Source organism: Falco biarmicus, chromosome 20 (genome assembly GCF_023638135.1).
Source record: "Falco biarmicus isolate bFalBia1 chromosome 20, bFalBia1.pri, whole genome shotgun sequence".
Taxonomy (NCBI): domain Eukaryota; kingdom Metazoa; phylum Chordata; class Aves; order Falconiformes; family Falconidae; genus Falco; species Falco biarmicus.
In genome coordinates, this window is record NC_079307.1 from 5244922 (window position 1) to 5266437 (window position 21516).

At 54.9% G+C, this 21516-nt stretch overlaps 1 protein-coding gene across 3 annotated transcripts in view; it reads left to right on the plus strand.

The window, feature by feature from the left end:
- Positions 1-371: 371 nt before the first annotated feature.
- Positions 372-21516, plus strand: part of SORL1 (sortilin related receptor 1) — a 53402-nt gene continuing 32257 nt past the window's right edge. For 2 of the 3 annotated variants that reach the window (XM_056322745.1, XM_056322746.1), the window contains exons 1-13: positions 373-658; positions 10612-10728; positions 11051-11176; positions 11959-12120; positions 13506-13573; positions 13916-14096; positions 16172-16273; positions 17226-17395; positions 17570-17762; positions 17953-18070; positions 18610-18683; positions 20460-20548; positions 20659-20837. In XM_056322745.1, the coding sequence (XP_056178720.1) occupies positions 443-658; positions 10612-10728; positions 11051-11176; positions 11959-12120; positions 13506-13573; positions 13916-14096; positions 16172-16273; positions 17226-17395; positions 17570-17762; positions 17953-18070; positions 18610-18683; positions 20460-20548; positions 20659-20837 (1795 nt within the window). In that variant the 5' untranslated portion in view covers positions 373-442. Of the gene's footprint in view, positions 659-10611; positions 10729-11050; positions 11177-11958; positions 12121-13505; positions 13574-13915; positions 14097-16171; positions 16274-17225; positions 17396-17569; positions 17763-17952; positions 18071-18609; positions 18684-20459; positions 20549-20658; positions 20838-21516 lie in introns of all 3 variants that reach the window. The other variant, XM_056322747.1, reaches the window with a different exon arrangement.

Below are 21516 nucleotides of genomic sequence, written 5' to 3' on the forward strand. Positions count from 1 at the left end.
GGAGGGGTGGCAGGAAAACCTCATGAACCCCCCAGCCAGAAGCAGCTGTGTGTTTTTATTTGATTCCGTTCGACTTTTTTCCCTTCCCTTGCCCTCCGTTCGACTTTTTTCCATTCTATTTGCCTTGCTTCCATTCACTTCCATTTTACTTGACTCCTTTCCCTTCCCTTCCATCGTATTCGATTTTTTTTTACTCTCATTCCAGTCGACTTTTTCTCCTCGCCCTCCCGTTCCATTTGCCGATCCTCCCCGGGCCGCTGCTCCGCGGGCTCCCGGCGCGGGGGGCGGCCGCGCCGTGCCGTGCCGTGCCGTGCCGTGCCGTGCCGGGGGGCGGGCGGGGCGGCGCGGCCGGCCGCACGCTCTGTCCGGTTGCACATTCTGTCCGGGCGGCGGCGCGGCTCCCGCTGCCTGCGCTGCGCCCGCCCGCCCCGGCGGCACCAACATGGCGCCGCCGAGCAGCGGCGGGGCGCGCCGGGCCGCCCCGCTCCCCCGCCGGCTCCTGCCGCTCCTGCTGCTGCTGCTGCCGGCGGCGGGCGGCCGCGGGGCCCCGGCCGGCCCCCCCGCCCTGCTGCTGCGCGCCCCGCCGCCCGCCGCCGAGCCCCCGCGGGGCCGCCGCGCCGCGCCGCGCCCGCCCGAGCCCATCCAGGTGTACGGACAGGTGAGGGGGCGGGCGGGGGGGGGGGGGGGGGGGCACGGCGGCATCGCCCGCGGAGCGCTGCCCCCCGCCTGCTGCGCGCCGTGGGGGCGGCAAGGCGCAGCCCCGGGCCCCGGCGCCGCGGGTGGGCGGCGGGGAGCCGGCCCCGGGGCGGGGGCGGTGCGGGGGGGCGCGCTGGCTGCCCGGAGAACAGCCGCCGCGCTTGCGGGGGTCCCGCAGCCCCCGGTCGCAACTTGCCCGGCCCCGCGTGGCCGCGGGCAGTCGGGCTCGGGGCCGGCCGCTGCCCCGGCAGGTCCGTGTCCGGCGCTGCGAGGCGTGCCGGGCGCCGCGGGGTGCTGGGCTGGACGCCGCTGCGCTGCGGGGCGGGGGGCGCCGTGCCCTTCGCTCCAGGGGCTCCTCTGCCGCCGCGCTCGGGGAAGGGGGGAGGAGCCGCTCACCGCAGAGCGCCAGAAGCTGCCGTCCGAGCGCATCCCCGGCCGGGCGCGGCGCGCCGGCAAGTTTTGCTGCCGGGACCACAAGGGCTGCCCCTCGCCCCCCGCTTCCAGCCAGCCGCCGCTGTGGGGCCGGCGGGGAATGACACTCGCTCTGCCAGGGTGCCTGCTGTGGGAGGCCTCAGCCTTAAAAAGCCTGCTTCATCCTCGAGCTGCCTGCGTGCTCGACTACACCGAGTTGCTGCACTTGACCCTTCCAGCTTACACTACCTGTGTCCCATCGTGTGCCCAAAAAGCTGCCGGGGGAGCAGGGGGTGGGTGGGGGCAGCCCTCGGAGTGCTGAGGCATACTTGGGGAGAGGCTTCAAGCCTTCAGCGACATCCACATCTGCCTCCTCAGCTAGCGCTTTCCCTTCTGGGTGCCTTATAATTTCTCCCCTTTTTGCTGCTGGTAGGATGAGAAGGAGCGGGCCGCAAGGCAGGGCTGGCCCTAGAGCAGCTGGAGGGGCCACGCGCAGGGCTGGTGCTGCTCCTGAAGCCCTGCTCCTGTTCCCCCATTTAGAGAATGGGAAAAGCTGTTCCTCCTCCCCTTGAAAATCTGCTTCACCTCCTCAACATTTGGCCATTTTTAGCCTAACACAGCTACCCCATTTTAGGAAAAAAAAAACCCCAACCCATGACGCTTGTTTCTCATCTACAGAAAGACATTTGTAGCAGTTTCCCTTCCATCTCGCTGTAGCTTTCATCTAACTCACCTGCCCGGGTCAGTTGGAGAGCTGCTTTGGCAGGAGCAACCTCTTATCACCTGGATGTGTAGCTGCGGATCTAAGAGAGTGCGGTAACCCCAGTGCTACCCAGAACAGGGCTAATAGGAAGCAGAGGAGTTAAATGGTTTGCCACTGTTTGGTCTTTCCTTCTTGCCTTAAGCTTTCAGAGGGGATTTGCCTGCAGAACAGCATCACTTTCACTGTTGACACGGCACAGGGTTTCAGGCTAGCATACAAAACCTGGTTGTTCCGCTGTTTTGGGACAGGATGCACAAATTTTAAAGCCCAGGTAACTACGCATCACCAGGAAGAGTTTATTGGCACTAAACAACAGTTCTGAGTTCTCCCAAATGCTACAGTGCTTTAAATCAGGGTCTGCTTTAATAACAGGGACAAGAGAGTGCCTGTGTGTCGTAGCCTCCATTACAGATCTGACTGCACAGGATTACTAACGCCTAGAAAGCCAGAACAATGTGCAATGCTGTGCTCAGGGGTCTCACACACCTAGTAATCCCCATGACTCCCCTAACCCAGGTCGCTGGTGCTCTAATACCAGCAGAAAATTACGCAGTCACAAAAGCAGTCCACTCGCAGGGACATCATTGTAAGGGGCAGTGCTTGGACTGAGCATCCTAGAGCTGTGCCATTGCAGTCCCTTATCTGGGACCCATCTTGCTCCTGTGTTTGGCAGGTCGCTCGGCCATATGCTGTGCGCTGGCTCACACCCCAAAACTCCCTGCCCTTCCCTGGCTCTTGACTGCAGTCCCAACACATCCTCATGGGACAGCTTAGAGCCCAGGCTCAGCTTAGAGGTGAAAGAAAGCGCATCATGGGAGGTCAGTGCTGCCTGTTGCTGATGCGGGTGATGTTGCCAGGGGACTGGAGGGAGGGGGAGGGACACATCACGTTATCTGGAAGCAAGGAGGGGAAGATAGTTCAAACCCTTTGTGGTTCCTTAAGAGCCAAATGCAGCTTACTCGGCACCATCTATAACAGGCTCAGAACAGTCTTGCCCTAGACTCCAAAGACAGAAGCACAGAACATTACTTGGATTCCTCAATGATCTGGATCACCACTGCTTGCATCTTTGCTGGGCAGGCTTGTGTGTGTCACCACAGCAAAACTTTCCAGGAACCTCTAGCAAATAAGAAAAGTAGCCTAAACCCCTGTGCCTTTGTGGCTTTTCTGACTCCAAAGCACCAGCAACCAAGAGACCAAATGCATGACTCCAGAGACAGTCAGCTCAGAGAGAGAGCAGGGTTTGTTGCCTTGCACAGCCCTCACCTCTACAGGACTCTTGGTGAGCGTTACAATGGACGGACTGTTAATGAAGCAGGCACTGACATGAAACAGCTTTTCTAGGGTTCCACTAACAGCAGAGAAGCATCCCCAGGGCAAGACAACTGCTGCTCACCCCCCACCCCAGGGCCAGCAGCACTCTCTGAACCCCTTGTGGCAACCACAGCACTGTGCCCTGCCCTCCTCTTCCTAGCCCCTGGGTACCGAGGCAGTGGCTCCTCTGCAGCCCACCCTCCCACCCCTCAGCAGCCTCCCTGCTCAGACTTGGACACAGGTACTCAGCTCCAGGCCTTTACATTTCCAGGGCACATCCCCACCATCCCACATAAATCCCATGCCCTCTTAGGGGAGGGCCAGCCATGAACCCCATCACCTGCAAGGTGTTTGCTTAGTGAAAGAATCAAGGAAAAGGAAAGTAGCCACTTTGGATGCCTACCTGCGTGCTGGGTTGAAGCGCTTTCTGTGACCATGACACTGGCTGTCTAGGAGTGTCATGATGTAGCTGAGCAGACAGCACAGAAAAGCACCGGCGTAGGAGGCTAGCCTCTGCCTGCCGATCCTGAGGGGTGAGGGAGAAGATCACAGTTACAGAGAGCTGGGCTGCTGATACAGGTCTAGACATACAGGTCTAACTTTTATCTGCAGATATCCCTTTCCCTTCTTTGCAAAGGGCTTATCTGAAACCTCCCCCAAAAAGCACACAATCCACAAGAAACCTTTGCCTTAAGCTGGGAGAGAAGACACCTTACCTAACTGCTGGTAGCTCCCGCAGCAGCCAACTCGCCCTCTTTGCTGTGGCTGCAAGGCCTTGAGCTTCTCCCCATACTGCTAACCTGTGTGCAGCCATTGCCTCTGCACATCCCCTGATCCAGCAGTTTGGCTGGCCCTAACAGCAGCACATCCTTTCCCCTTCCAGAGGGACCTAATTAATTGCTCTCAAGCTTCCTGTTTCCTGGTGATAACCAGTCCTGCCTTTGAGGAGAGGGACTAGGTTTTCATCATTTCCAGGCCATTTACTACAAAATGACCTTTGGTAAGCCCACCTGCATGATGGTAACACTCCCTGCCCCTCTGCACTGATGAAGACCTGAGATGAACTCCTCAGCTGCTAGTGCCTGGAGTGCCACATGCTGCTGCAGCCTGCATTAGATTAAAACTGATGCTGCACCATGATGCTGCTTTGTCTTTCAGACAGAAGTTTTTCAAGACAGCTGAGGAAAATGTCTCCCATTAACATAACACCACAGCGACGATTTTGTGCAGGAGATGTTAACGTCTCTGTGTCTGTGGCACAGCACACTTGCAGAGTACCAAGAAAGCAGCGGCCTCCCTGGGAGATGAGCCCCCTTCCCTCGCTAGAGCAGTGGGCACGGAGGGGCGAGGGGCGCTCGGCCGGCAGCCACGCTGCGGCTGGTGGGCACAGCTGTGCTTGGGCTGCGGGAGTCCTTTCCCACCGCCCTCGTGCTGTGCGCTGCATAGATGTGGGTCATGCTGGCCAGCTGCCCTGAAATACTGCTAGCACGTTGTCAAAATAGCGCCTGAGTGGGGAGAGGTGGAGCTTCTCTTCTTTTGAGGCCATTGGCACGTCCCAGGTAGAGAGTCCACCTTAGCTCCCAACCTGCAAACTGGCAAAGAGCCCTTCTGCTTTCAGAGCGCTTTGTGGGGTAAATACCATCCGGCTGTGCGAGCGGAGACACCAGTCGCGCTGCATCGGAATTGAACCGTACTTAATTTTGACCTAGTTTGCCAGCCTGGCAGAGACCTTCCCAGATTAGGCTTTAACCTTCTGGAGGTGCACTGGGTGGCGATGGCACATCCCAGCAGAGGGCTGGCTGCAGGCTTCTGGGCCGCCCAGCCTTTTCTTCCTTCCTGGCGCTGGCAGATATCCCCCCCCATCGCTGTGTTGCTGTGTTTGCCTGGGGCACAGACCCCCCTGTGCCTTTCCCAGCAGCCCTGGGAAGGTTCCCCGCTCCTGAGCTTGCCAGGAGAGATGGGTGTCTGGAAGCCACACACTTTCTGTTCCTGGCACCGCAGCGGCCTGGAGAGGTATTTGTGGTTTTATTCATTGTTTCCCTTTCGGCAGGTTCCTCGCATATCCTGCTGTTGGACTAAGCAAGCATTGCAGTGTCCCATGGGCATCACTTAAGCTTTCTGTAGCTGTAGTGACGAGCTCATGGCGCGTTTCACTGGCAGCGCTTTAGACCTTTTCTGCAGCCTTCCTCTGTGCCTTGGTTATGGGGGGAGTGACTTTCATTGGTGCTTACCCAGATTTGCAGAGGCAGCCTCGATTCCCCATCACACCCGTTCCCCCTCCATCAGTTTAGAAAGAGAGCCCATCTTCAGGACCTCCTCATCCAGGGTCCTGCTCATTCCTGGGGTAAACAGGGCTCTTGCCTCGACCCCAGTCTTCCCCTTCCCTTGGCCTTTTCCTTTCTCCTAGGAACTACAGCTAACAGAGAGCTCTGTTGGTGGTAGCAGAGAGAAAACAGCCCTGCAAGCAGATGATTTCAGTATTAACAAAATTAACATGGGCCTGGCACTCTCTGAAATGAGTCACCCGTGTTTCATATCAATGATTTCAGACCCTGGCATTTTCAGTCCAAGCCACAAGCAGTGCTATGGCAAGCACAGATTGTATTTTAAATATCGTGGCAGGGCTGGAAACAGATGCTCGGGAGCAGAGCAGAAGGTACAGTAATGAAGCTTTAGTGGGAGCGCACGGGGAACGCAGCGTGCTGGGAATGCAGTAGCCACCCATGACACACAACTCATCGGCGATGCCGAGCTATTGCGTCAGCCTTGCCAGGGTGCGGGGGGAGGCAGAGGAAACAGGGACGCAAAGGTTCAGCACTTGTTCGTGGTTTCCAGCGAGCCAGAATGATGAGGAGCCTGGTGAGAGCACCTTTCCTTTTAAAGCCCTGTGCTAACTGAGCTGCAGCTTTGCTTCTGACCCCTTTCAGCAATAACTTTGTTTAGCCCCATCCTCGTTTCCCCGGCTACTGGGTGCAAAATGTTTAGCCGATTCCACTTCTGCAAGCATCTCCTGATGGCCTTCAAGCCAAGATCTGAGCTGCCAGTGAAACTTTGATGGTTTTGGCAGCTGCTCGCAGCCACAGATTTGCTCTCCAATGCCCTCGCTTATTGAGCCATAGTAATAACCTATTAACTATTCAGAAATTTCCTAAGAACTGCATTTGTTTGTAGGCATCCCATTTTCAGTTACATAACCAGGACGGGAAAACACATAAATGATCCCTAGGAGTCTTTTTTTTTTTCTGCACACCCGCAATTTTACAGTGTTGAGCCTCAGCCCCCAAGAAGTCGCACTCCAAGCGTCACCTCCCGATTAATGGTGAGCACCCGGGCAGAGCTGTGGTCCAAGCCCTATAGCTAGCGCGTTAGTTCTTGACAGAGCATACCCGCCGACACACGCAGTTAGCTCCCAAGCCCACTCAGCACCAAGAATAACCCCTAACGCTGTCCCGACACTTGTCACTGTGCGCGGGTGCCAGGTGCTATTACCAGTCAGCAAGCGCACAATATTTCTGCTTGCAGTTTGTCACAGCTAACGGTGTGATTTCTGCACGGGGAAGTTATGCTTCCTACGCGGAGCAGCTCAGCCTTGCTGGTGGATCCAAGGCTGGGATTTGGAGTCCTCCAGTGATGGAAAGGCCTGAGATAACTGCTGTCTAGCTTGCCAGCAGCCGTACGAGTAGCTACAGCGAGGTGCCCATGCCAGAGTCACTCATCTCCTGGCCAGCCCGCACTGTTGGAGCCCAGGGCTTTTGCTAATGCTGCAGTTTGTTATGTGTGAGGGGTGAGCCACCTCCGCCAAGCTTGGCAACCAAAATCCTGCCCCAACCTCTCAATTCGGGGCATAAGCAACTGAGTAATGCAATGGGAAGGGGAACTGGCACTTGCAGGTGCTGAGCAATGCAGGACCAGGGTGCTTCCCCAGGTCCAGATGCTTAAGGAGCTTGGCACTGCTCCCAGGTCCGCTCACCAGCTGACAGTTGTCCCCTCGGTAGGCTCGGCAAGGCGGTAGAACCATCTTAGCGCAACCCCACGCATCCAGACGACAACATTCTGCGTCCCAGCCCAGTCTGGGAGCACTCAGGCTCCAACTGTGCTCCTTGAGCAATGAGGCAGCTTGTACCAGCTCTGGGGCATGGGCCCACAGGACCTGGGGGACTGTCTTCTCCCCCCATTTCTGCAAGGGATTCATTTATTGGGAGATACTGTTAACAAAAAATAAATATATGGTGTGAGCAAAGCTAGCAACATTAACTACACAAGCAGCTGCCGCTACATCTTGGCTCCAGTTCTCCCCTCCTGGACTTCATTTGGCACCTTACATATTAGAAGGACAAATTAGAATTTCATGCATATTTCATATACACTTAATCACTTGGCAAAGACCAAACCACTTCCCCATTAAGTGGAATTTATGCTAAACGCTGTTTCCATCAGGCACCAGCCGTTGCCCGTTCATAGGTTAAACCGGTTCCCGAGAAAGGTTTTCCCTGTTTGGGGAGTCTGTGACAGTGGGCTCCTGCCAAATGAGCCTCATCCCAGCTAACGGGGCAGGGCGACTCGTGTCAGGCATAGCAACAGCTGCATTGCAAAGCTATTTCACAAAACCTGTCCTGGTCAATGGGGCATCAGGTGATTTTTCACCTGGGGCACAATGCAGTGCTGCTGCCTGGGACAGCAAGGACATGGGGTCCTGTTTGTTGCTCCCGAGCCGTTCGAGTCCCCACAGGGCTCCGCAGGGCCACAGCAGGGCCATGCAGCTGCCAGCTGCGGTCCCTGCACCGGGAGCCAGCGAGGCAAACATGCAAGGCTCTTAAACACGAGACACCACTACACGAGCCCTTCCTGGGGGGCTTAGCAGTGTAAGGCATCCTTCTGGCAGCTTCTCTTTCTTTACACCCCTTGGTAAGACATACTCCAGCAGTCTTTAGCTACTCCAGACTTTTCTGCTGAGCGCAGCCCCTAGGCGCTGGGTGCTGCTTTTCCTCCCTCCCAGGGAACCAAACCTCAACTGGTGCCATTTGGCCTTTCTGTGAGCACTGCTGATGCGTAACGAGGCTCAGACCAGCCCAGACACGGTCCCCCTGGCCTTCGGGCTTTGCCAGTGCTGCCTGCTCTCAGGAGAGGTCTCCATGGCTCGCTGTCTCTTCCAGCTCATGGGAAAAAGCTGTAGAGGTTTATTGCTGAGGTTAAAGCAAGGTGCAGGTGGGAGTTCCCAGTGGTTTTTCTGGTTTTGAAGCTGTTCTAGTGTTGGATTTCGAGCAGGAAAAAAAATGCCAAGTGCTACTGAAGTCGCCACAGAGGTAGCAGCAAGCCCCTCTTGGCTGAGGGGAGCTGGGGACGATGTGTGCGGGGCAGGTCTGGCACATTGAGACTTTGGCTTTCCCTGGGGAGAGCAGACTGGTCTCCCTCTTGAGGGGCTTTTCTGGGGAAGGGGGGCTGGGCAGGGTTGCTCGCTTCTGTCTCTGCACAACTGCAGGCTCCCCCTCGCTATCCCACCCCCCGTCCCCCCTCCATATATCAGCAAAAGTCTGGACAGGCTAATAAAGCTAGCTGTTTGCCTGAAGCCAGCAACCTCAGCTGGGCACAGCAGGGAACCCAAAAAAACTGCACCCAAAATAACTACTATAGATGTAGGGGGGTCAGATGGAGTTATTCTGCTTTTAGAGAGGAGGGAGATTGGGGCTGGCAGTGCAGAGCTGCTCTGGGTTTCAGACCTGAGGCTGTATGTCGTCGGTCTCAGTGGGCATCAGCAATTCCTTCTTCACTGCCCTGTTTCCCTGCATCCTCAAACAGCATCGCTTCTTTTTTTTTTTCCAGCGGGTGCACAAGGCTACCACTGGCTTGCTTTGTAGCTGATGCTGCTGCCTGACCTAAATCTCCTCTGCGTTTGCTGTCCGGGCGCCATGGCATGGTTTGCCCAGTGGGGGGGTCTCTGGCTGGGCAGGTGGGGGTGCAGCTGGGGGCACCAGCCCAAGGAACTGCCCGTTGCCTCCCTGCCAGGTTTTGTTTATTTTTTTCCCCTTGTGTGAGCCTATTGCATAATAGGGATTTGAGGGCTTCTGCTTCGCTCACCCCCCCTTCTTCCAGAATAAAGACCTTGTTTTTCCAAGCGTTTTACTTGCCGGCCACTTGCAGAGGTTAAACCAGTCCCTTACCCTCACCCTGGGCAGCACTCCTCGCTGATCCTGGGGTCAGCGGGAGCTGCAGGGTGTCAGGCCTAAGAAGGGCTTAGCCCTGTATTTTTACAGCTTCCCAAGTCCGTGAGCTTAGGGGTTACCAGCCGTCAGCTGAGCCGCAGCCACAGTGGCGTGCAGGGGCTCAGGCACGCACGTCTGCTGCTGCAGCCACCAGGGCACCCATCTGTGGCCGAGCTACTTCACCCTGCTTCCCCGCAAGGCTGGCCATCCCCTCACGCTGGCAGGCTGGGTTTGCCCAGAGGCTCCTGCATCTCCAGCGGCAGTGATGCTGCAATAGCTGCCTCATAGAAACCGTCCCCTCCGACCGGCGCTGCTACAGCGCTGCCAGATAGAACCGCACGTACGGAATAACGGGATTGCGTACAACGGCATGTGTTGGAAACCAGCATGTCCTTTCGGGTACAGAAGAAGTCACTGTAGAAAGGTGACTCCGTTTCCCTGTGGTCCTTGGCCCAATAAGCCTGGATTTGAAATAACTTCTCAGTCCTTGGTTTTAATTTTTGATCTCATTGTCGCTCAAATCCTATTTCTCTGAGGAAGAAAAAAGGGAAAACTAACCCCTTTAGGCTCATGCATTTTGCCAACACCTTCCTGAGAGAAGCTGCTTTACCTGAGGCCATGCTCCAACTCAGCCACCCCCCAGGGAAGCATTTTCTTTAACTGTTTGGTGGCTTGCAGTGAGTGCTTGAGTATCTCGCTGCAGTGGCCTTGGTATAACTGACGGCAGCCCTGGCTTGGTGGCACTGTCTGCGTAATCCCTGTTGCGTCGGCAGAGATTTCCAGCCTCCATCATGCAGAGCAGCTACAGGTTTACTTGGCTGTGCTTTAAATGGTGGGGGAGCTTTAAATGAGACTTACTGGGGGAGGGGGGAGTGGGATGAAGGCACAGCAGTCTCAGAAAATGGTGGTGGAAAAATAAAGTCCTTAGCACACACTCGACAGCCGTGGGCCATCCAGTTGCATTTTAGCACCCCAGGCTGGAGCTGAGCTCGCCCCAGGAGTGTCTGTGAGCACACCTGTGAGCACACCCCAGGCCCCTCTGAGCAGCAGCAGCTCAGTGCCCCTCTGCTGTCTGCCACCTTTAACTCTTTAACTTCTGCCCCTGGTTAGAATGAGTTTCCCCAAAGTCTCTGTTTCCGAGGATGAGGGGTACAAGCAGGCGTTTGCTCTCCAGCTGTCGCTGCAGGAGAGGCTGTGGCTCAGGGTGCCTTTTCCTTGGTGTTGCAGGTCAGCCTCAACGATTCCCACAATCAGATGGTTGTTCACTGGGCCGGAGAGAAGAGCAACGTGATCGTGGCCTTGGCCAGAGACAGCCTGTCTTTGCTGGGTCCCAAAAACAGCGATGTAAGTAATGCAGCCTGGCACTGGCCCGGGCTGCCTTTGCCGCTTCTGTGCCTGGCGAGGTGGCAGCAGCTGCTGAGCTGCAGCCTGCCTTCCTTGTCTGCTGCGAAGACAAAAGAAAGGCCCGTGAGTTTGAGTTCAGAAGCACAAAAAAACCCCCATTTAATATCCTCTGTGTTGCCCCCCCTCTGTGTTCGAGCCCTGAAAGGCTGGCTCGGGCAATCTGTAAGGCTTCTGCCCCTTGCAGTTTTCTGACTTCTTACCAGATCTGTCAGAAGGGAAGCCAGGGCATTGCACTTCTCACGCTGGGGCTTCTCCTTTGCAGGTTTACGTGTCTTATGACTATGGGAAGAGTTTTAAGAAGATTTCGGAAAGGTTCGGCTTCAGCGGGGGGAACAGCAGCGAGGTGGCCATTGCCCAGTTCTACCACAGCCCAGCTGACAACAAGAGGGTGAGGAGGATGCGGCAGCCGGCCCCAGCGGGCTTCCTCCGCCGGGCAGCACTGCTTATCGCTGCCCACAGCACAAACACGCGCGGCCCTCGGTGCCAGGGCAGTTATCCTGCAGTGGCGGTGCCTGTAGAATAGAGCAGCGAGCTGCATGCCCATCACTAGTATCATTACAGAGCTACCAAGAGAAATACTTGTTTAGGCTTTCTCTACACCAAGGTCACCTTTTTACTGACTGAAGCCCTCCTAGGGAGAGGTGACATGTCCTTGCCCTGCAGCAGCTGAAGCTGCCACTTGCTACTCCGTAGGTGTTCTCCTCTTCAAAGCCAGGCCGGGGGAACTGGGTGTGCAGTCATCCCGACCCACATCTGTGGGTCATGCTGAAAACCTGCCTTTGCACAGGGCGAGTGCTCACTTGGGCCCTTCTTCTGTAGCAGTGGGGAGGGGCAGGTCCCTCCTGCAGGCAGGGACTTAAGGCTGATTTTGCATGGTCCTCTCAATTCCCAGGAGAGACCCTTGGGGCATCCCAGGGGTCCCTGGGGCAGAGGTGGGACATGCTGGGCATGCTGCTGCATCTCCTGTATGGCTCTACAGCGCTCAGGCGCATTGGAGCATGGCAGGAGAGGGGACGGCTGGGGCAGGCAGATTCCTTTCCCCCAGACTTTGGCCCCCCAAAAGCCCCCCCTGGACATGTGCCTTTGTTACTGCTAGCCTGAGCTCTGCTTTGACCTCCTGGAGGCTGACTGCCTGCTTTCTTTCTTCCTTGTCGGTCCCTCTCTTCCCAGTATATCTTCGTGGATGCCTTTGTTCCGTACCTGTGGATCACCACCGACTTCTGCAACAATATTCAGGGCTTCTCGATTCCCTTCAGAGCAGCAGACCTCCTCCTGCATGGCAGGAGCCCCAACCTCCTTTTGGGCTTTGACAGGTCTCATCCTAAAAAGCAGGTGAGCACTTCTGCTCAGATGGGAGGGCCAGTGTCCTGCCTCTACCGTGCTGTGGCATTTCCCCTCGCTGTTAGGTGCCACACAGCCTTTGTGGCATGCCGAGAGCCACCCTGCCTCGTGCCAGCACCGTGTGGGTTTGTGCTTTGACTATGCAGGGCATCTGAGCTCAGATTGCTGCACGCAGATCTGTCCCAAATTAGCCAGCACACCCCCTTCCCTACAGGTCAGCCTGGTTTCTGACCTGTGGGGCAGGGAGGATATAGTACCTGCAGGATAGTTGGCTTAAACATTTCCTCTCCCTTTTCCTTGATTTACGCTAATCCTTAATCCACACCGCTCCTGACTGCATTGATCTCCCCGACTATTGCGGTCGTAACTCGCCGCAGAGAGCTGGCAGCTGAGGCAGAGCTGACCTCTGCAGTATTTCATGTGGGCATGTGGTTTGGCTTTGGGTCTTGCATAACAAACTGTTTCTTGAAAACAAAACGCTTTTTTTCCCTTGCTGGGTAAAGATTGTAAATAGTGACAGCACATTCAGATAGACACAAGTCGCTGAAGCAAAACCTGGAGGTGAAACAACCATCCCCCAGTGTGTGAATGGGGAGAGCCCAGCAGGGACACGTGCAGTCTGTGCTGTTTTCGGTCCAGTCATAGCAGGGTGTGTGCTGGGCACTGCTGATGCCTTCCTGGGGGATGGAGCAGGCTGAGAATGGCACCTTCCCCAGAAGGGCTGCTGGACTGACTGTCAAGTCTGGAGTCTGGCCGTATCCACATACCTGCAAAGAAAGAGGCAAAAATTGCAGCTCAGGTGCCACCAAAGTCCTTGGAAAAAAACCAGGCATGTTTCAGGGGCATGGGCCCTTCAAGGGACGGATATGCAGAGGGGCTGATGTGTTTGCAGGCTGACATGTTTATCCCTGCTGCTTTTGTTGGTGCAATGAAAGATACTATCTCTCCCCTTGACCTTTGTCTTACTGGTGCCCGCAGATCTGCAACAACTGTCTGTTGCTGTGCTTGGTGGTGTAGCGGCCTCTGAGGGGGAGACAGCTCTGCCCGGATATTTACCCTTGCTATCACACTCCACGAGTACATTATAACAAGTTATTTTTATTTCTGAGTTAATGTAAAACCAGGTGCATCAACAGACAGTGGGAAATCCTTCTGGTAGGAGACTGTTTTTTTCCTGTTTTGGTTATTCTCCTGCAGCTCGAAAGATTACTGTTGCCCCAGGCAGCTGCCCTGTAAAGCAAAGTCATCAAAGTAGTTCACAGTTTTGCAATGGATGCACGTCCATCCTGCCTTTGCTGCCTGAGGTTGGGTTTCTTAAAGGACAGGGTCTGTTTGGTTGCCCAGTCCCACTGGCATCTCTCACGTTTCTGTTGCAGCTCTGGAAATCAGATGATTTTGGCCAGACCTGGATTATGATTCAGGAACACGTGAAGTCCTTTTCTTGGTACGTATTGCACCTATGCATTATGCCCAGCTCCTGTCTCTCACTCCTCACCTCTTGCCTTGTTTTCTGGCCTGCACAAACCAAGGACCTGGTACCAAAGCGCGCTGCAGCCCCAGCCACCTGCTCCCCTCACCCAGCAGACACCCTGCATCGTGGGGCTGTGGCACGGCAGGGTAACAAGAGATAGCCACCAACACAGGCAGTCACCCAGAGGTGCTGCACTTTCCCCCTGGTTCTAGCCCGCCCACCCCATCTCCTGAAAGGGCTTCTGCTCCTTGGCACCCGCTGCCTTCTGCGTTGTGACTGCAGAGGTAACACCACCACCTTGTTTGTTTTTTCCAGGGGGGTTGAGCCCTATGATAAGCCAAATACAGTGTACATTGAGCGGCATGAGCCTTCTGGGGCATCGACAGTCATTCGAAGCACCGATTTCTTTCAAAGCCGAGAAAATAAAGAAATAATTCTGGAAGGCGTTGAAGACTTCCAGCTCAGGGACCAATACATGTTCGCAACAAAGTCTGTGGTAAGTATCATGTGAGCAATTCGCCATCAGGGGTGACGGTTGACGTGTCAGTACAGTACCACTATGGCCAGAGCGGGCAGTAGCTCTGCTTTCAGTGGAATCTGTGCCTAGAGCGTGGTAAGAGCATTTGCTAGGGTGGCGTTACTCGCTGCCGTACCTTGCAGCTTTTGGATTGTCACTTTGGACCTTTGCTTGATGCGGAGGTGTCGCTCAGGATGCCTGCAGCTGCCTTCCCTGCTTGACCTCGCACCACTGTGGATGAAGCAACACCCACCGATGCTGCTCTCCCGGAGGGGCTGGCAGCGGTGGTGTTCTGCTCAGCCTGCCTTCAGGAGGCTGGGCAGAAGTAGGTCAGCCTGCGAAGTGCTGGGACCTGGGAAAAACCACAGGATGCCTGGGCAGGCGGGCGAGGCGGGGGGCATGGGGTGGGGGAGGCGGGGGAAGGGGAAACGTGGCTCAGAAGCTCAGTGGTTAGGAGGCCGCTTGTCAGAGAGGATTACCATCAAATGTGGATAAGGGCCAAGTCGCCTAGCATGCTCCAGCTTGGAAAGAAAGCTGGATTTTCAGTTTGCTTTTTTAAGAAAAGAGGATGTGGGTGAGTGAAAGCGGTCTTGTGGTCCCTCTGCAGCCAGGGCCCCCTATACTTTTTGTAGCTGTTGGCCAGTTTCAGGCAAACCTGAAAGAAAGCTAGAAAGCATCTGTGGTTTCTTGGAGGACAAGTCCTTTCTAGACGATCAGAGACACTACACCAGAGGGGCAGAGTCCTATTCCTTCTAGAATTAAGGAGCAGTTTTCTTTTTAGAAGATGCTAGCATTGCTTTCCTCCTCCGCTGCTGCTATCAAGTCTGTTTTCATGAACAGCCTTTACCATTTAGGGGTTTGCAAAACTGTGTGGGATTTCCTAGGCAGTAAGCGGTGAGCGTGTCACCTCCGGCCACCCAAGCAGCCGCAGTGGTGTGCGACGCTGGCAGGGGATGTGTTTGCAGAGCGCTTTCTGTTTCTCAGAAGTCTCTCCTGCAGGTAGCACAGCCTGCAGCTCTTAGGGCCTGTCCCCTCAGTGCTGCGCCTGCTCTGAAGCCTGCTGTGGTTTGCAGAAGATTTTATCTAGGCTTGCTGTTGATGTTGGGTGGAACACGGAGGAGGGGTGGTCCATGTCTCTGCAAAGCCACTGGGCCCGGAGGGCAGCAATTCTGAAAGTGTGAGGCGGTTTTGAGTCGGGACCTTTCCAAGAATGAACTCGATCTGGGGGTTCTTTGGAGTTGGTTCTGCTTCTGGAGGGCTCAGGGGTCACAGGGGTCACCATCACCCTTTCTCCTGCAGATCTAATGACTGGTGTTACACTAAACAACATTAAAAATCACCTGTATTCCGTGCTGGGGCAAAGACCAATGGGAAGCACAGAAACTAGGAGGGAGGCTGGCCTGGCTGCAAACCACAATTCAGAAGTTACGATTCAGAAGTTACATCCCCAGGTCCGGAATCAGGCACTTGCATCAAACCCTGGCTGCAGCAGGAGCGGTGCTGGGGAGAGGACAGGCTGTGTGGCAGAGCCACCCAGGACACTGACTTATGCTCCTTTCTGTGGGAGGCACAGTTGCTTAGTGATACAGAGCCTGGGAAAATCAGGCCGCTTATTTTTGGAACCTAAATCTGGGTTTAGGTTCTTACCATTGGCATCCCATATGAAATAGGTTGCCCCCAGCTTTTTACCTTTTTGGCTCCACCTTGGTGCCTTTCATTTTGTGCAAATTGTTAAAAATAGGGAGGAAAGAACAGACAGCTGTGCAGAAAGGGGAGGAATTAAAACCAGCCCCCTTACCTCCACCCGACTGGCAAGAAAGGGCAGTTTGTCTACTTGCTGAGCTCTGGCTGTGGCAATGCAAACCAGTAGCGGGGGCAATGCTCCCCAGCGTCGGTCCTGGGCAGCTGCCACACTCTGCCCATGTGCAGGGAGGGTGAAGTCCTGGGCGTGTGGTTTGTGCGTGTGCCCCAGTCTGCCTTTCTGCTGCTGCTGGGGACGAGGGTGATTTCAAGGGTGAGAGCTGCTTCTGACACATCCTTCTGCTCTGCCACAGCATTTGCAAGGCAGCTCACAGCCGCCTTCGGTCCAGCTCTGGGTTTCCTTCAACCGCAAGCCGATGCGTGTGGCACAGTTTGTAACCAAGCATCCAATTAAGGTAAGTGGTGCTTTCCGAGAAGACCTCCTCTCTCCCTCCTTTGCCAAGGAGGCCCTCAGATGTCAACAGCAGTTCTCTGCGTTCCACCAGATGCTGCAGGAGCTGGAGCTGGGAAGGGACCTCATATGACCCTGCTCACAGGGGTTTGGCTAAGCAAAAGCTCATGTTAGGATGACCTTGTGGTTTATGTGATGGTACTTGATTCTAGTGGTTCATGGCACTGGAGAAATACTGGGAGCACTGTGCAGGGCCAGCACCGTCCTGGGCGCGAGGCTGTTTGGAAAGAGACGGTCACTGACTTCCTCCAGCACTGGTGATGGAGGCTGGCAGCAAAGCCCAGATAGCCAGAGGGGGGCTGGTCTTGGTGCTTTGGCTCTGCTTTTGGGTACCTTCCCTCTTCCCGTGGTGTGGGGTGTTAGGTCACTGGGCACACGCTGCCCCCACCGGCATGGCCCGGAGCGCCCCTCTTCTCTGCAGGCAGAGGAAGCCCAGGGGCACAGCCAGGGTTTGCAAAGGTTCTGTGGTCTGTGAACCTGATGTGATGAGGTGTCCCTGGGCTGGTGGGGACGGAGGAGAGCACAAGAAGTACCTTCAGCGTTTGGCAGAGCAGCAGGGTGTGCTCCCGACTGCGAGATGCCCCTGGCCTCGGTGGGGTCCAGGCACAGAGAGCTCTGGCACCGACGGGGCTTGGCACCCAGCGCTGCTTCTGGGTGGCTCTGCCAGTGGGTTCTGCAGCGTGGAGGGTGGAGGATGGTGATTGCTGCAGGAGAAACACAAAAGAAAAAGCAAAGGGAAGATACTTACTTGCCAAGTGGAAAAAATAAATACAAATGGATGGAGGGAAGAATAACTTTCAGCTAGCTAAGGGGAAACACTAAACCAGCCTGTACATAAACCGCGCTTGTATGCCCACACGTGCAAAGCCAGCTCACCTGTCATTTACCTCCCAAAGGAATATTATGTTGCTGATGCCTCGGAGGACCAAGTGTTTGTGTGTGTCAGCCACGATAACAACCGTACCAACCTCTACATATCGGAGGCAGAAGGCCTGAAGTTCTCCCTGTCTTTAGAAAATGTGCTCTACTACAGCCCGGGAGGAGCTGGAAGTGACACCTTGGTCAGGTAGCGGGGGATGTGCTTAATCAGCTGTGGTAAATGAGTACATCAGCTGAGGTCTTTGTAGATTTTGCTTACTTTTGATTTGATCAGAGCATTGCCCTGACCCCCAGCCTTGACAGTTCCCCACTCCCCAGACCCAGTGAGGCTGCGATTCATGGATCCCACCTTTGCTTACAGGTATTTTGCCAACGAGCCCTTTGCAGACTTCCATCGTGTCGAAGGTGTGCAGGGTGTCTACATCGCCACCCTGATCAACGGCTCCTTCAGCGAGGAGAACATGCACTCCGTCATCACCTTTGACAAGGGGGGCACCTGGGAGCTGCTGCAGCCCCCAGCGCAGACGCAGTACGGGGAGCAGATAGACTGTGAGGTAGCACGGGCTGGGAAGGGGCAGGGGTGCGAGCATGGCAGAAGGCCCCCACAAAAGAGGCTGAAATGGCAATCCCACCGTGAGGGAGTCCCTCCTTGTCTTTCCCAGCGGAGGGGGCTGGACTAGGTGGGACGAGGGCACGGGTCAGTACAGGGTAGAGGGTTAATGCCACTGTGCTTTTCTTTTCCAGTTTTCTCAGGGCTGCTCTCTCCACCTGGCCCAGCGCCTGAGCCAGCTGCTTAATTTCCAGCTGCGCAGGATGCCCATTCTCTCCAAGGAGTCAGCGCCGGGGCTGATCATCGCCACTGGTACCGCTTTCCTTGCTGCAGCTGTGCGGGGGCTTGGGCGTGTTGTTGTCAGGTCATGAGGAACTTGGCAGCGCCTGGCTTGTCTGTGCAGGTTACAAAAATGCAGTTCAGTGGTGCATTTTGCAGGTTTTTCCTTTCTCTGTTGCAGTCCCCATACAGTAATTATAACATGTATGTTTTACTGCAGCATGGTGATGTGAGGAACCTTGCCTGCTTTATTCTGATCCTCTTTCCTGCCACTATCCCTGTGAAGGGTTTCTTGAACATACAGAAGCTCCTGTTTGTCTCACTCTTTTACTGAAGAAAACACACGTTTTGTTTGATCGTGTTTACAGCCATAGGTCTTTCTCCAGCTGCTTTTAAAACTTGTGCTAGTCTTTAAAATACTTGCTTTTGAAGGGATTAGTTCATAGTGTGGAAGATCGGCTGCCCAACTGTTGTCATTTTGCTCACAGATAAAAATAGTTTAGAATCTCTGCCTTCATTTTAAGCAATAGCTTTGCATTCCTCAGGAAGAATGATTTCTCCTGTTCTCCTAGGCTCCGTTGGCAAGAACATGGCAAGGAAAACCAATGTCTATGTCTCGAGCAGTGCTGGAGCAAGGTGGAGAGAGGTAAGGCCACCCTTTTCCGTGCCAGCTCAGACAAGGTGATGGAGGAGCAGGTAGGACGTTGGCAGCAATACAGATAAGTGACGTGCAGCTCTTGGGCACTAAAACTGACCTCCACATTGACATCCAAGAGCTGTAGCTGGAAGGTGCTGAATGTCCCTTGAGACCAAGACAAAAAGGTCTTTAGATGAAGGACTAGGCGTGGGTTAACATTGGAGGAGAACCTCCTGGGCCTCTTGGTGAAGGTGGTGGGTTCAAATGCAGGAGAGCTCCCTCCTCTGTTCTTTTCAGCTGGCAGGACTTGCCCTCAGCATGGGTCATCTGGCCCCTTTTATACAGGACTGACAGCTGGGACCTTGTATGTGAGAGTGTCTGGAGAGGCTCTGGCACCTTCCAGAAAAATGGGATGCTGCCCTCGGTTTATGGGGAGTTTGATGCTGTTTACTAAGTGGGTGTTCTGGTCTGTGGCAGTATTTGTAGTCTGCCTGTGCATTCTGCAGCCAGTGTAATGTGGTATTTCAACATCTGCAAGCTATTTACTCCTGTGAATTAAGTGGCCTCCTTTTCCTCCCGTAAATGCTGCGTGGTCTGGGTTATGGTCTGGGCAGCTGTGGCAGCAGGGGGGCATGCCACAGGTGTGGCTGCTGCCAAAGCCGACCATGGTTCAGAGGCCAGCCCTGGCTGGGAGCTGGTGCCTCCAAAATTCATCTGGGGAGCGGCTGTGGAGACCTGTTTCTCCCTGCAGGAGCCTTGTGGCAAGACAGGGATGCTCATGGCCAGGGAAGCTATTTGAAAGCCGAGACTTTCAGGTGCCGACCTCCCCTGGCTCGCAGGCAGGTTTGCATTGGAGTGCAATTAAAACATGCCGAGGAAGCTTTGACCCACAGTTGATGCTGAGCTCCTGGCTGGTTTGGGCCCTTTGTATCACAAGCAGGGGTGCAGAATGACCCAGCAGTGTTGTTCCCCGGCTGAGCAGCAGTAACACAACTCCTTCCTCAGCTTTGGCAAGCAGCAGGCTGGAAGGCTTGTTGCTCTCCGGATCACTGGTATGATTTCACAGCACAGAAATGAAAGAAACAATACATTCAGTGCCCTGTGTAAGAACTCCCCAGGTGTGTTAGGCATGTCCCGCAAGCAGTCAGGTACATACATGCTTCCAGTTCTCATCTTGAGCTGTGCCGGGCTCCCCAGATAGGAAAGCAAAGATGATTTTGTGTTGGTGGTCACTGAACAGAGCTGGAGGTGAGGATGAAGTACAACTTTCTTTCTGTGGGATGGATGCATGAACTGTCTTGGGGGCTTGTTTCTGCACTCCGTGGCCCTGCTTCAATTTAAGCATTCAAAAAACCTTACAGCACAAGAACCAATACTTACCTGCAGTCCTAGGAAGGCGGTGAGTCCCTGCCGAGCATTGAAAAAGCCTTGCAGACATGACAAAGAGCTGGAGACTGAGAGGGGGAGCAATGGCCTCTAGTTTCATGTAATGGAACTTTTTCCATTGATTCTTTCCCTGCACGTGGTGTGGGAGGAGCAGAGTCGAGAGCACAGTGCTGCTCTTAAACACAGCTATACATTTAGGGAAATTGGGCTGGCTGTGCTAGTCTACAGCTGCTGGCCCATAAACACTTGAATCTCTGGTGCCTCCAGATCCTTGGCTTGGCCCAGGCAAACCAAAACATTAGCTTGGGTCGAACAGCATTTCTGACAAAGCACATATTCCAGCCAAGCTTTTCCCTTTCAGCACGGCTCTGATGCATCTCGGCACTGTTTCTCTTCCAGGCGCTGTCTGGACCCCACTATTACACTTGGGGTGACCATGGTGGCATTCTTGTGGCCATTGCACAAGGCACTGAGACCGACCAGCTCAAGTAAGTGGCAGGGCAGGGGGATTGCCTCTGGTGCTTGGGCTGGGGCCGGGAGAGTGCCCTGTGGTGGGCAGGACCTGCCCCTGGCAGCTCTCCCAATCTTCTTTCTCCAGGTACAGCACAAATGAAGGAGAAACCTGGAAAATATTCACTTTCTCAGAGAAACCGGTGTTTGTGTATGGCCTGCTTACCGAGCCTGGCGAGAAAAGCACCATATTCACCATCTTCGGCTCATACAAAGAGAATGGCCACAGCTGGCTGATACTGCAGATCAACACCACAGACGTGCTGGGTAAGGGGACAGGTGACAGAGCCATCGCTGACGCTGGTTGTGCAGGTGGGAGAGCTGTCCTGTCTCCACCCTGCAGCTTTGCAGGTTGTGCACGCTATAAGCCCGTACCTGAAACCAGACAGTCCCCACGCTGTGCAGCCTGCCCCTAGCACCCCTGTGGGTGCAAGGGAGATCTTCACTTACCCTCTTGGGGGGACTGAGGGTGAGGAGGGAGCGCAGGAGAGGTTTTCAGAAGCCCAAAGTGACCTAGAGTCCTCAGGCTGTGAACCAAACTATTTAGTCATCTAAGGCTCTGAGATTCCCTCTGACAGGCACCGCAAGTTGAGTGCCTAAATACAAATTGGGTGTAGAAACACCTTTGTTGCTATTGCCCTCTATCCTGTTTTCCAGAAAAGACCCCAGAGAGATGCCCTCAAGTCCCATAGGCAGCCAGCTGACCCCGCTGTCCCAGCTGTCCCGCAGGAGCTGTGGGGGAGAGGGCATCCCCTGCGGGGGCTGTGGTACAGGGTGCCCTGTCCCGCTGCCAAAGGCTCTAGGGCCCCCTGCACTCTCCCCGTATCCCTTTCCTCCTCACTGAGGAATTTGTTGAAAAGGAAAAGGGGAAAAAAAAAAATCCTTCTGAAGGCTTGTGCCTATGAATGTTTTATAACCCGTTTCAACTTTGATTGCAAGGCAGCAT